At 39.0% G+C, this 14,140-nt stretch overlaps 1 protein-coding gene across 3 annotated transcripts in view; it reads right to left on the reverse strand.

Moving 5' to 3' along the window:
• Nucleotides 1–1,228: 1,228 nt before the first annotated feature.
• The window catches only part of usp32 (ubiquitin specific peptidase 32), a 97,450-nt gene continuing 84,538 nt past the window's right edge, over nt 1,229–14,140 (reverse strand). For all 3 annotated transcript variants that reach the window (XM_041813278.1, XM_041813286.1, XM_041813269.1), the window contains exons 30-34: nt 12,210–12,401; nt 11,894–12,119; nt 9,249–9,706; nt 7,155–7,247; nt 1,229–6,151 (exon numbers count right to left, since the gene is read on the reverse strand). In XM_041813278.1, the coding sequence (XP_041669212.1) occupies nt 5,978–6,151; nt 7,155–7,247; nt 9,249–9,706; nt 11,894–12,119; nt 12,210–12,401 (1,143 nt within the window). In that variant the 3' untranslated portion in view covers nt 1,229–5,977. The remainder of the gene's footprint in view (nt 6,152–7,154; nt 7,248–9,248; nt 9,707–11,893; nt 12,120–12,209; nt 12,402–14,140) is intronic.

Consider the following 14,140-nt stretch of genomic DNA (forward strand, 5'->3'; position numbering starts at 1 on the left):
TAATCATATTGATTATTCAATATAATCATACAATAAATGTATAATATAATCAGATTATATGGCACTACTTTTACTCGCCCAGCTTTACTTTGGTGATATAAAATGATGATGACAACATATTCACAGTGGAAACAGGACATTTAAAAGTGTATTGATCACGCTAGCACCTGACTTCCTCCTGGCATTTCACAATTTATTTGTTAAGAGAAGGGAAATAATGCACAATTATCCACAATGAATTGTGGATAATTCCTGCACATGGAGGATACACATGTGCATCCTTAGAAATTCTCTGTTTGAAGGATTCATTCTTTGTAAAACTTTTAAGGATCCTCCAGATTGGAACAGTCCTCCAACGGCAGTTGATAACGTGGTATCCTTCAAAACCAGCCATTTGAGGACAATTGAGGATCCTCCTTGGCTTTGAGAAACAGCTAGAGACTTTACTCATGGTGCAAAAGTGTCTTATGTCCAAAAGGATTCTGGGAAAACTATGCCCAAGCAGAGCCTTAGGCAATGAGCACATATGTTTGCACACTTGGCAGTAAATACCGAATGTTTTTGGGTGGAGTCCGTTAAGTTTGTTCATCTTGTAACCATTATTGTTAAAAAAAAAAAAGGTAAAACAGATTAAATGTACCCACTAAAATACATTTATCTTTCTAAATTACTGTGAAGCATGGTAGTAGCAGCATCATGCTGTGGGGATACTTCTCAGCAGTTGGCCTGGAAGGCTTGTAAAGGTAGAGGGTTAAATGAATGTGGCAAAATATAAGAAAATCCTGGAGGACAATCTTATCTGTCAATCAGTATCAATCAGTCTGTAGATCTTGGGAGAAGATTAACCAAAGGAGCATCTACTAAATACTGACTTGAAGGGGTGAATATTTATGTGGTCACGTTTTTTACATTACATGTTTTAATTTTTAAAATTAATATAAGGGTAAAACATCTAAGGGGTGAATACTTTCTCTAGACACTGTATATGATTTCTATGTTACAATGTCTGTGCAAAATTTTCAAGTCACAAAATGAGACTTGAATTACAAGTGAAATGCATCTAAAAATAATTCCTGAATAAAAAGTTACTTTACAAATCAGAAACAGATGTAAAATCACTCTCCTTGATATCTGATTGGTTACTTTGAGTTAGAATGTTTTATCCATATTTATCTTGTAAAACCCAAAGTCACACAACAAATCACACTGAAGTCAGTCCGGTGTCGTCGTTTCCTCTGCAGAATTTAATTTGTTGCTTGGGTATTTTGTTACAGATCAACGGTATCACTCCATATACAACTACAAGTACAGTATTTTGTACAGTTGATATTCAAATACATCGTTTTCATTGGCTTATTTACAAAACACATTTTTTATGTACATGTTTTTTTCATGTCAGTGCGATGTCACGTTCTTTCAACAAACACATTACAAAAAAAGTTCTTTAAATTAACAACTCTGGTTCAGATCCAACGGAAATGAACTTAAATAAAAAGTGGCTACAGACACTCACAGACAGCTCAGTAGTAGATTGCACTGCCTGCCGACACACCGAACAACTCTTCTGGTGGGGTTGGTAACAAGTGGATAGGGCTTGAAAGGAAGGAAGGGGCTTAACATAGCGTCCTTGTGGTTCATATATTGATCGATTGAGCATCCAAGCTCACTTCTGTTGAACTATGCTGAATTGAACTGTTTTTGCGGATACAGTTTAAGCTACAGGTGTGGTTAGCTTAGCATCACACAGGTAGCCGATTTCAGGGATCATTCACAGCCAACACATGATAATTTGACAGCTATTGCACCTTTAAAATGAAGCAAACATTTCAAGCTGGGTTCTCAAGAGACAAATTTTCCCTTTGAGTAAATTCATGAAATTTGAAACATGGACATAGGCAGGAAGGGTGGAGGGGGGAAAAAAGGAAGACGGAGCAAACAAACATAAATATCACTCTGTACATTTCCATTTGTTCAACAAATGCAAAGGAAAATAAAGTTTCATTCAGTGACAAATATCTCTCCAATAACATCTGCGCTGGCGCCTTCTCGTCATAAATACAGCAGCTTAAAGAAGTGAAGACAAGGAGGGGGAATTTCAGGAGCTGCTTTTCAGTTCACAGTGATTAGACCGAGCCCGAGGAGCTCCACATGTGCTGCTTCACACCCCGCTGGACTCCACACAGCAAAACGCATGGGTTTGTTTATTTCAAACTTTCACATGAAGAAGACAAGACATAAGGAACGGAAGTTTAGAGGAAGATGATGTTTAGACACAGCGAACAGAAAAAAAATGAAATGCTGGAGGTCCAGTTATGTAGTGAAGCGTTTACTGTCAGGAGGCAAACTGCTGCAGCTCTCAACACAACAAATAAACACCTCATCTTGAGGCTCTGGTTTTGAATATAGATATCAATTAGATAATACAGTTTACCAGTATCTTAAGAGGGATTTCCTTGAAAATGAAGAAAAGTTACATCCACTTCACTGCAAAAAATCTCAAAGTTTAGCAAGAGTATATTTATCTAAAAATCAGTAAAAATATCTAATTTCTATAGCCACATAAACCAGACAAGTCCACACAAAGAATCTTATTTCAAAGTATAAAAAGCAAAAAGTAAGGTCTGTGGTGCTTGTAATGAGTCAAACAGTGCAACAAGAAAATGTAACTAAGATCCTTTAACGAGACTTCTATTTTTTGATGTGCTGTTGAAACAGATATCAGTATTGTTTGATTTGCACATTCACAGCTACCTGCCGTGGGTTTTTCGTCTGAGCTGGCTTCTTTGCTCTGGCTGTTGGTTTGTTACTCCTGAGGGAAGAACAAAACACTGCAGCAACACTTTCGTGCCTGCAGCTGTAGCTATTCTCAGCAAAGCAAGCACAATCCCTTTAACTATGAAAGGATGTTTTAAATTTCTGATTTGGTGTCTATGTAAGAACTTTATCGTGACTTGATTTGACCAATTATGTTGGTTTTAACATTTTAATGTTAGTTTTTAATGTATTTTGTACCAGGATGTGTCTTAAATTGTGAATTAGTTTTGCTGTTATTTGTTGTTTTTATTTTTGGAACACTGAAACTCCTGTCTGCACAACAAATTAACCTTTACAGGTACAAATAAAGATTCCTTGCTGATAATGTAGCTGGACACAGGAATTCCACCTGTGCATTTAAGAAGCAGTAGCCCAATAAAATGCAGAACATTGTTCTTTAACAGCAGCCATGAAAAATGGCAAGATGTAAAGGGCCTGGGATTACTCAAATGTGTTAAATAAATTGTAGTGATACACCAATAGCACTATTTTTCCAGACCAACTCTTGTCTTGCTGTAGACTGTATATCTTGGATGCCCCCTCTCACAGACCGTTACTTTGAGACACTGTCTCCGTCGAAACAGAAGTCCTGTAATTTTCCAGTATTCACAGTTTTAGAGTTTTTTGGGGGGAAAATGTAGATTACAAATGTTACAGACTAACAAACATTTCAGCAATAAAAAGAAATAAAGCTCAAAGGTCTAATCCAGGATTAAATTAGGTATCGACCTGTTTCAGAAGAAGTTACACTAATGGTGGCTTGCTTTAACTTGTTAACCTTAGCCAAAGCCAAATAGCTTCACTGGCTACGTAGTTAATGTTACAATGTAAGCCATTATAGCTACGATAGCTTTAGCTAAAGCTGACAAAGATGTGCTAGCTAGTCAACATTGCTACATAAGCCAATGTGGCTAAGTTAGGTCTAGCAAAGATATTTAGAGGTACAGTAGCTACATGAGTTACACAGATAACACAGCTATGTAGCTTATGTAGCTGACATTAGGCTTACAGCTTTGTTGGTATATCATGAGATTTGTGAGCTTAAGCTTCAGCTACTAGCTTATGCAGCTAATGGAGCTACATTTGCTACATTAAGAGTGTTTTCATGGAGTACAAGCTTTTCTCCTGTGAGCAGGCTGTTTACTCAGCCTTGTTTATACATTCTGTAATCAGGTTTTGCAGGTCAGGTTTTTAACTTTTGGTATCCTAACCTTACCTTAACTATTACACTGGCCTAAGCGAAAGTTTAAAATTATTTTTTTGAAGGTTTTAGTGTGTATTCCCATTCTGATGGATGCTGTGTCTCACAGTTATGGTTTGCAAGAGGGAGTGCTTGAGAGCAACAGTCTGCAGCCAGACCCCTCTCAACCAAGTAGAAGTACTTACATTTGGGTACTCAACCCAACCAAATATGGACAAATGTCAGAATCAATCTGAATACTTAGTAACCATGATAGTTCGTAAAGTATATTGAAAGTTTATATTTTTCATTAGTTTCTTCCTCACTCTTTTTGAGAATTTAGCAGTGCATAGTTTGCAGTGTCATCTTGCAGTGTTATGTCAACCTCATTTATGCTAAAATATCCCCAAACTGAAGACATGACTCAAACTTTGCCAACCTGCTCAAATAATAGGAGGATGACATGTTCTCATTCTCTCAAAATGATATCAGATACAATACTGTAAACGTACTTTAGCATGGTATCAGCACCAATATTGGTGCATCCCTAATGAACTGCTTCACAACAATGCTTATGTTTGCTTTTCTCCTTAACATTGATCTTACTTGAAGAAACAAGTAAATTTTGCTCGATGCATTGGCACATTTTTTACTTACTTCATGCAACTCAGGCCTGAAAATATAACACTTATCTGGACCTGCAAGGTGAAAGTGTAGAGAGATATTTTTCACAAGAAATTGGAGAAATGTACCCCATGAAACTGTAATTTTTGCAGTGAAGACTGTGGCTGTCCATTTGATAATTTCTTTTTCTCTTACAGCGCCATTTTTCTCTGTTTTAGTTCGCACGGACTGGACTTCTGGGTCTGAATGTCTCACAGGTTTTGCATTTTAAAATGAACACATCGGTGTGGACATGGACTAACTGTTGAGAGCTGCAGCAGGTGAACAGTGCTTGGCACCTCTCTGTGTAACTTTGAGATTGATATCATTCCTTTACCTGAAGTGGCTCTTAAAGTCTTAAAAAAAATGAAGATAAAGTACAATAAAATTAATCATTTATATATATATAAAAAAAAAAACAGGATGCAAAAACAAAAACATATACTGTCTCTTAATCTTGTAGCGTCTCCTTTTTGAAATCATGGCACCTCTCCTCAACATACCCAGAGTGACACTAAAGTGTTCTGAGTTTCAGGGGCATTATGGGTAATGCAGGCTATTTGGCAGCAGCGGGATCGAACACACTCTTCATATCCATATAAGGATGTGTGAGAGCGCAGTGAAATGTGTGCACCATGACTCCTACAGTGGAATTCAACATTCTAATGATTATTAATACTGTCATAGATGATCAGGGTGGAGTTGGCTGACACTGCATGAAGTGATGAGGTAGCATATGAATTATGTGACACTACCACTAATAAAACCTTTGGAGAAGCATCTTCTAAAATGTCTATAGAGTATCCGACATATTACATACCACATTTCATCATCATGTTGCATCAAATTTGACCGTTTAAAACCAATCGTTGGCCTCAAGTTTACACCTGGAACTCCTGTGCTTTTCTTCAGATGATATATCCAGGTGACGTCAGATTTAATTGTCGATTCATCTCCTGACATCACAGCTGATAGATGCAGGACTTCATGACTTGGCCACACAGGCATACATTCAAAGATGCATAAGCAAGCGTATAAATGTTGCACGAAGGTTATGGCGAGTGGAGGGGTAGGAGGACGAGGAGGGTTTGTTTTGTCGGGCTCAGCAAAGTGCACCAGTTTAGTGCTTTTTTTTCACCAGGGCTTCATTGTCGCCTTGGCGAATGTTTGCACTCATCCAAGTTTGTGATCAAGTGTAGAAAGTGCTGCAACACGTCCCTAAACACAGAGAGCACAGTCCGACTCTGGTTGTTAGCAGTTTGTGACCACAACGATCTGAATGTCCCCGCTCACAGCAGTAGCAGGTGTGATGGAAGACGATCACTGGAGGACACAGTACTTCTTGTAGTCTGACTCAAAGTCTTCGTCCATGCTACTGGTGTCGGCCATCTTCTTGCCGTCGATCTTTGGCAGGAACTGGGAGTACTCGACGCCCTGCTGCTCGTAGAAGAGGATGTAGGCAGAGTCGGTGTCAATCTCCTCGGAGTGAACCTCCTGGTGGAAATATTATTATATAATTAAAAAAAAACAATGACACAGAGAGCCACATCACTGGCAATCTATTTCTCATTCTCTCCATTGTGCTCTATTCAGGCTGTCTCTAAAATGATCTGAATGTTTAAGCATGCAAAGTTTGACACAGCATGATGTGATGATGGAACAGTCCGCCATTGGTTGTCAGCCTGCCACAAAGCATTGTTGGATATATTACGGTGTTCGTCATTCAAAGCTAGCAGCAGAAACGAAAAAAGTTTCATAAGTTCCAGGCTTACTCAAAAAGCTGACATAAGGGATACGAAGGCATGGATAGTAGCATTGGAAGGGCACAATGGTTAGCTTTAAGAGGATAAAAAGTAAGAGGCTACAATTTGTGGTCACAGGTTATTATTTAATAATAACCGTCGTCAATTCTTGTCATATATTGAACTGTATGTTCTTCAGTTGGATGTATTTCCAATACTGGTATCAGAATCACTCTATATTAGAGGCCAAAAGAACTTGAGAAACAACAGTATTCTCCAGCCTGTGAGTTTGATTGGGCCAATGTTGCTCTTTCTTTTATTCAGAGCAGGAGCTGCTTGTGGGCCTCCATAGTTTTGCTACTGTAGATTTCAATATAATGTTTGCTTAATGCATGTTAGTCTTGGTTGCTGCTTTTTAACTGTACCAACTGTTCAACTTTCTATATCAGTAACTCAGTTTCTTGACTCTGAGGTAAATGCTTACTTAGCCACTTATTTAAACAAAGCACAAACACTTTTAAATCCAATGTTTGTAGTTATGCTTTATATCAGGAGAGCTCACTGAATGAGAAGGAAACAGAATTTTGCTCAAATTGCAGCACACAACTAAATCTTTGAAGGTTTAATGACTAATTTTTTTTTATAGAAACTGTAATAGTTTGAATAATACATATGGCTAGTGATTATGGTAAATGGCCAAACTAAAGTGCTACAAAATATGTGAAGACAGAGATTAAGTTGCTCTATTGTCTTACCTTACAGCTGCTGTCATTGTAACAGTACCATTTCTCATTGGGGTTTTTCGCGTACGTCACATAGTGCCCTCCTCCCATGATTCCTGAATGGCACTGACGACAGGAAGAGGAGCAAGAAAAAAAAAAGAAGAGAGTTGGCTTAATATTAGACTTGATTTGAATTTAAACAGAAAGTTGTTCAATTTTTCTGATAGATTGTGTAGCAACAAAAATGGTTGTAAGTGCTTCAAACAAACTTTTAGGACCAATGTGCCTGTTAAAAGTTGTTGTTTGTGTCACTGTCAGGCTCCAACTGTTCTTCCTACATCATTTTTAAACCAGAAAAAGCTGCACCATTGCTGTTTTTAAAGGAACTAGACCTCACTAAAAGAACAAAGGCAGAGCACAGGGGTTGCTGGTCTACTGCTACCTTTGTTGTGCTTTCACCTGCTATAAAGGTGGTAACTTTTTATACTAATCCTACAAACCATTTCTGACCGTGGTATACAAGCAACTCTTTTAAATTAAATGGTGTTTTCTGCACTTATACAAGGAAAACATCTGAACAAAAAGGTTAATCTCTGTAGGGATCCTTTCTTTGATGTTGCTAAACACTTAGAATAACAATCAAGAGTCTGTTTCTTTCCAAATAAAAGCTTATAGATATACGTTTCAAGGAAAAAATAAGAGACCACGTCAAATTTCCCTTGAATCAGCATTTTTATCATGCATGGCAACCATGTTTTTTCTAGTGTCAGTCAATGTCGACCCATGTACACCTCATTCTGCTTATTGAGGGGTTTATTTGGCGATCACCTGAGAAGCCATCAAACAAAGCTGAGCTGCTTGAATTTTTGAGAGCGGCAGAACTTCATGTCAATGTTAAAGACCAACAGAGAGCAGAGCAATGTGAATGAAAGTTGTGATTAAAATTAGGAGAAATACCGTAGAAAGAAGTGCTAAATTGACCCAAAAAAAGAAGATGTCTGAGGTGGTCTTTGGAATAGGAGTCATATGTTAAAAGAATTAATAAGAAGCAACTCTTAAAATGCCCTTATTCACTTGGCATGTTCATAGAGACCTTAAAATCACGTTTCGATAACAGGCCTTATTCAAACAAGTCAAACAAAACGATGTAAGGGAACTATAGGTCCTTTAAAACTGATGCTCCACAAACAGGAATATGCAGCTTGCTCAAAATAGCTACTGGTTGAGCACCACTTTAAAATGACTTACAGTTTGGTTTGAGGTCAAATCCAATCAAAATGTGTTATTATGGTCTACAGGGCTTTTTTTGTTTGTTTGTTTGTTTTTAAGGGTTTATTTTTGGGCATTTTGTGCCTTTATTTGATGGAGGAGAGGACCGTGGATAGAGTTGGAGACAGGGAGGAGAGCGAGGAGAGACATGCGGTGAAGGGCCTCAGGCCGGATTCGAGCCTGGGCCGCCCACATACATGGGGTGCGCGTGCGCCTTATCCATCCTACCACCTGCGCCCCCATAGGGCTTTTTTAGTTAATTTTAAAAATCAGGATTATTCCACTGGACAAAGACTGATTTCTGAACTCTTTTAAACAGGTTAGAAACTAGTATTGTTTTCATTATTAGAGGTCTAAAATAGTACTAATACTTTATTTTCTTAGCCATTTGCCATTTTCTGAAGATAAAACACCAAAATGAGACTATTTCATTAGCAAGATAGGAAAAACGTTGTATAAATTAAAGTAAAATGTCAAACATAAACCTGTGAATAGCGGAATTAAAGACAAAGAAATTCATTTTTTTCCCAGAGCTGTTAAATTATGGCGTCCATTTGCCCAAAGGCTCGGCTTCCGGCATTTATTGAATCTTACACTTATTTTGACCTAAAGTAAGTTAAAAAAATCTGGCCTATTTACAAGCGCATCCTTCAACATGTGCACCAATTGCGGGGCGCAGATGGATAAGCAGTTAGGTTGCATCCCTTGTACATGTGCAGCTTGAGTTCAAGTGTCACCTGCGGCTCTTTTCCTGCATGTCATTCTTTACTTTCTCAACCCATCTTTATTAAAAAAAAAAAGGCATAACAAGTCCCAAATTTATAGATATAAAAAAAAAACTAATATGGGTGTTCTTACTGATATTGCATAGAGGTTGTAGATGGCGTCCAGACACATGTTGTCTCTGTGCTGCAGCAGTGAGCTGTCAGGGTCCATGCTGCTCTCTGTGCTGCAGTCTGAGCTCAGCCCGTTGCTTTCACCGTTCACTAAAACCACATCACAGTGGCTGCTGGATGCCTCTGTGCTGCTCAGTGACTCTAATGTGATCCCATCTCCTGATCCAGCATGGCTGCATGCCGCCGTCCCTCCTGTGCTCCCCTCTGTGTCTGCCTGCGATGCACCATCCCGAGAATCTGCCTCAGCGTTAACAGCTCCGTCCAGGCTCTCCTTGCTGTTAGAGAGGCGGTGCCGACTGCCCAGCTGGGGAAGACGTAGCCGACCCTGTCTGCGTCCCCCGGAGCTGGTCTTTGGGCTACAGGAGGGGCTGCTGGTCCGGCTGAGAGAAGGTGCCGATTTCCTGCTTGAGGCAGGAGAGGCTGCAGAGAAACCACAGAGTTATAAACGCTTCCTGTGTAAGTGGGCCTGAAACTTCTCTGCTGTTTAAACCCAGTCTGTCTAGGTTAAAGTGCTTACAGGTGCTTACCAGTACACATATAAAGTAAGGCTGCAGAGTCTGGTCAAGACTGATTAATCAATTTATTTTTTATGTACTTTTGTTCTTTTTTGAATCAGAGCACCCTACTAGATAATCTCCTTTTGGCACAAACCATTGGTATTTTTCTCAAATAACAGACTGTAGTGCTGAGCTCATGTAAGTTGCATGTTAGAACTGTTTTTCAGCTTTATTTAACTGCTAATGACCCTATAATGGATGCCTTCTAGAGTGCTCTCCAAGGGGAAAAAGTGCCCTCTAAGGCGGTGATTCTCAAATGGTTGGGACAGAACCCAAAAGTGGGTCACAGAACTCTTCCCAGTGGGTTGCAAATGTGTGCCAGGAAATAAAATGTGGCAGAAATTCTCTATACAGAAGCCATAAATGGACATATGGGAAATTCATACACGATTTTTTTTTGTTTTTAGCTTTTCCAATGATTACGAGTAAATTTCAGTATTCATCTCGAGCTTTCTATCTCATTTTCTTTTGATAGTACTGCTGGCTTCTCCAAGATAAAAAAGAAATTCCTCAAGAGATTACCAAATCTTAAACCTGTCAATGGAAAATGGTGTAAAATAAGATGTATAAAATCTGTATTGAATAGATTTGGGTGATTGAAAATTTTCAAAAATCTGGGTTGCACTGTTTGTGTTCATCCACTTTGCTTTTTGGTTTGTAACCAGCCATCCGCAATTAGACTTTATAATTCTATTGTAAACAGATGAGAGAGCATCCAGACAATTGAATTTCCCTGCAGGGATAAATAAAGTTATTGTATTGTATTGTATCTAACCAACAAGTAGACAAAAACACAACACAGCCGAGTCCTTGACACATCCTTCACAACCCCGGCGTGAAGTTTTCATTTAAGGCCAAATTAAATGCTTTATTCTATAGAATTAATGTCTTATTTCAAAAATCATAAAAGGACAGTGTGATCAGTATGCAGAAACTAGAAAAAAATAGAACAAAAAAAAAAAAGATGCAGGCTGAATTGTATTAAATTTTTGACACAGTGATGGGGCCAGGTGTAGGTGAGAGGCGGGCAACATGTTTGAGACCTCTGCCCAAAGGGAAACATACTTCAAAACAGTTTATTTTTCGCTGTATTTTTTCCTTGTGATGAATAGAGTTTAAACATTTGTTCAGGATAACTAGTGGTTTCCCCACATAACAGGTGAACTTGTCAGCATCTTGTGAAAACAACTCAAATTTGCTTGTGTGCAGAAGTGCATTTTCTCTTACTACAAGACCATGGCTGTGTCCAAAATCACTCCCTATTCACTATATAGTGCACTATATAGTGAATACGCCATTTTGTAGTGGTGTCCGAATTCTGAGTGAGCATTGTTATTCACTATATAGTGCACTCATTCTATCCCACAATGCATTGTGAAAAGTAGTGAGCAACCGATGGTCACTAGCTCAGCAATATTTAACATAATGCATCGCGGTCGCTGCTCTCAAGCATGACGGACGAATGAGAGGAGCACAGGAACATATTTGAAAACTTTTTAAAATGCTTTTTTGTTTATTGGTTTTGCCAAATCTGTAAGATAATATTAAGGATTCAAAACAGAGTAACTTTTTCCCCCTATGATGATTACAAGACATGAGGCCATCAGCTTTATGCAAAAATAAGTGATAATACACAAAAAAATGTATATTATGTTGCCACTATAGAAACAACTTTTTTTTTATCTATTAGTATATCTATTTTTTGTGAAAATACGTTACATTTTGTAGCAGTTTTTATTGAAATTCTACCATTAATTTTGATCGTCAGCCGTTGTCAAGGAAATTTACGAGCCGTTGCTGCTAAACGTTTAAATGTGAGACGGCGATGACGTCATCGCCCGCAGCCAGAGTAGTGTCCGAAATCATTTTTGTGTTTTGCAGTTGAGTCCACTATATAGTCCACTATATGCTGCTCACTATATAGTGGATAGGGAGTAGGGAATGAGTGAATGGTTTCGGACACAGCCCATGTCTTTTGGCAGATGCTTGAATCTTAGTTTATGGGTGACTTGCAGTAACTTTAGATCAGGCTAAAAGTTGTATGTTGTACCTTTGTTGAGGTTGCAGAAGCCAGCAGGGGCAGAGATGGAGGATAGATTGTCCTCCCCAACCCTCAGCAGGTCCTCGCTCTCGCTGCGAGAGTGCAGGCGATGCTGCTCCAGGTCTCTGGGGGCCAGGAAGGCGCTTGGATCAAAGCTCTCTTGCGGGAACTTTACGATCTTCTGGGACTTAATCCAGCGACCATTAACAAACTGGAAGCGCTTCAGGTGCACAATCTGAAGAGGAGAACAAAAATCAGGGTAATACCTACAACTACTGAAATTGTCTACCACTGGTCTGATATAGAGGAAAAGTTTCGCCCTTACCAGGATGGGGGGCAGCCTCCACAGGTCCAGCTTCTTGGTGGCGAGCCGGTGCGTCTTACACTTGGAGCAGTAGTAGAGCTCATCCTCACCTAGCTCTTCCTCACTGGTGAAGGCCTTTAGACAGCTGTCCAGGCTGATGGGCTCGGCCTGTGCACGGCGAGACTGCTCCACACTGCAGTGCTCCTCCACGATCTGCATGGAAATACAGTTGAGACGATAGATGATTTTTTTGTCTGCGTTCTTTAAAACTCTCCTCAACCTTTAGAGACCCGTTTCAGTAGCTGCCTGAACTAAATGAGCAGCTCACTGGTGACGCTGTGTGGCCAAAATCTGAACTACATCACTTTCTGTTCAGCAGGTTCACTTATCACACATCCATCTATTCATACATTCATTTTCTACACTGCTACCCCATTCAGGGTTGCAGGTTGATCATATCTCCAACATTACAAATAAAGTCTAGGTTAACCACAGTGGTGCTGTAAAATTAAAAGTCTGTGCTGGAAAAAAAAACTGTCAGCAGAATGTAGGCAGAGGAACATTTGCAGAGGGTGAAAAAACCCTTACTCTCAATGTTAAATCTATGTAAAGTGTTTTCAGCATGTTAAGTGTTGTGTACATTTCCAATTTAAGCTGTATTTAATAATCACAAATTACCAGCCTTGGCATATTCCAATAAAATGATGCAAGTTGACAAGAATAAACAAGCAGAATATTACCTGTGCCAATGACACACCAGCTCCTCCATTCTTATAATGATTTATTAGTCTCTGTTAACAGATCTCTGCATAGAGGTGCAGCTGATAATCCAAAATAATCAAGTCTTAAAATTACAAGCCACAAATCTGTTTGACACTGTGCGGTCAAAGTCAATCAATGCTTTGATTCAGTGACTCTTTGAACACATTAGTGACAAATCCAGCCTCCACTCCAGCAAGAAAACTTTTGACAAATCTGCACCGTAATGTTATTATCTCGGATCATATAAATCACATAGTAATTTGTCCCTTTGTCTAGCTCATACCACAAGAGTGAATGCCAATAACAATCATAACAAACTTACATTTCACTGTTCAACAGAGACTCAATGGTGAATGGTGGTAGGAAAACAAAGTCTTGCCTGTTAGTCATTTAAAGAGGGGAGTCTGACTGCAGACTGCAGCTCTAAGATGGCCTACATACAACTACTGTGAGGCGCACCACCGTCAGGAAGTGACGCAAATCACCGGTACATCTTTTCTGTTTTTGAAGTAATAACACAAATGTAGGCCCACTTTTGCAACCTAAGGTTTAACTATGTAGCTAGACAGTTAATCTTAACTATGTTAACTATGTGAGCAATGTAAGCTACATCACGTAAGCAATGTCAGCTTTACTAAATGTATCTAAAGCTAATGTAGCTCTGTGAAATTAACTTCATTAACTAACATAGCTATGTCACTTTTATCAAACGTAACATGAGTTGACCTAGTTTTGTTAGCTTTAGATACGTTAGCTGCATTAGGGTGTTTTAACTGAGGAGGATTTTTTCCTGTTAGCTGACTGTTCAGTCGACTAGATTAAACATTTTGTTAATAGGTTTTGCCTATTAACAAAATTTGTAAGGTTTTAACGTCTAACTTTTGGTGTCCCAACCCCGACCCTTACCCTAACCAAAGTTTAATCCGATTTTATTTTGAAAGTTTTGCTTGTTTCTATCCTTACAGTGGAGGTGTCTGGTAGCAGTGTTCTGCAGAGCAGGTGTCTGACAGAGGTGGTCTGCAGCCAGACTGTCTCACATCAAATGTTAACCTCTGGCTTCACTGGAATCACAGAGAAAACGATTTCCATATCTTCCCAACTCAAGTTTAGCCCTTTCTTTTGTTCTTAACGAGCTGCACAGCCAAATAATATTTCACACCGTGTTGGACAAATTTGAATCTATATCTGCC

Source organism: Cheilinus undulatus, linkage group 2 (assembly GCF_018320785.1).
Source record: "Cheilinus undulatus linkage group 2, ASM1832078v1, whole genome shotgun sequence".
Classification (NCBI taxonomy): domain Eukaryota; kingdom Metazoa; phylum Chordata; class Actinopteri; order Labriformes; family Labridae; genus Cheilinus; species Cheilinus undulatus.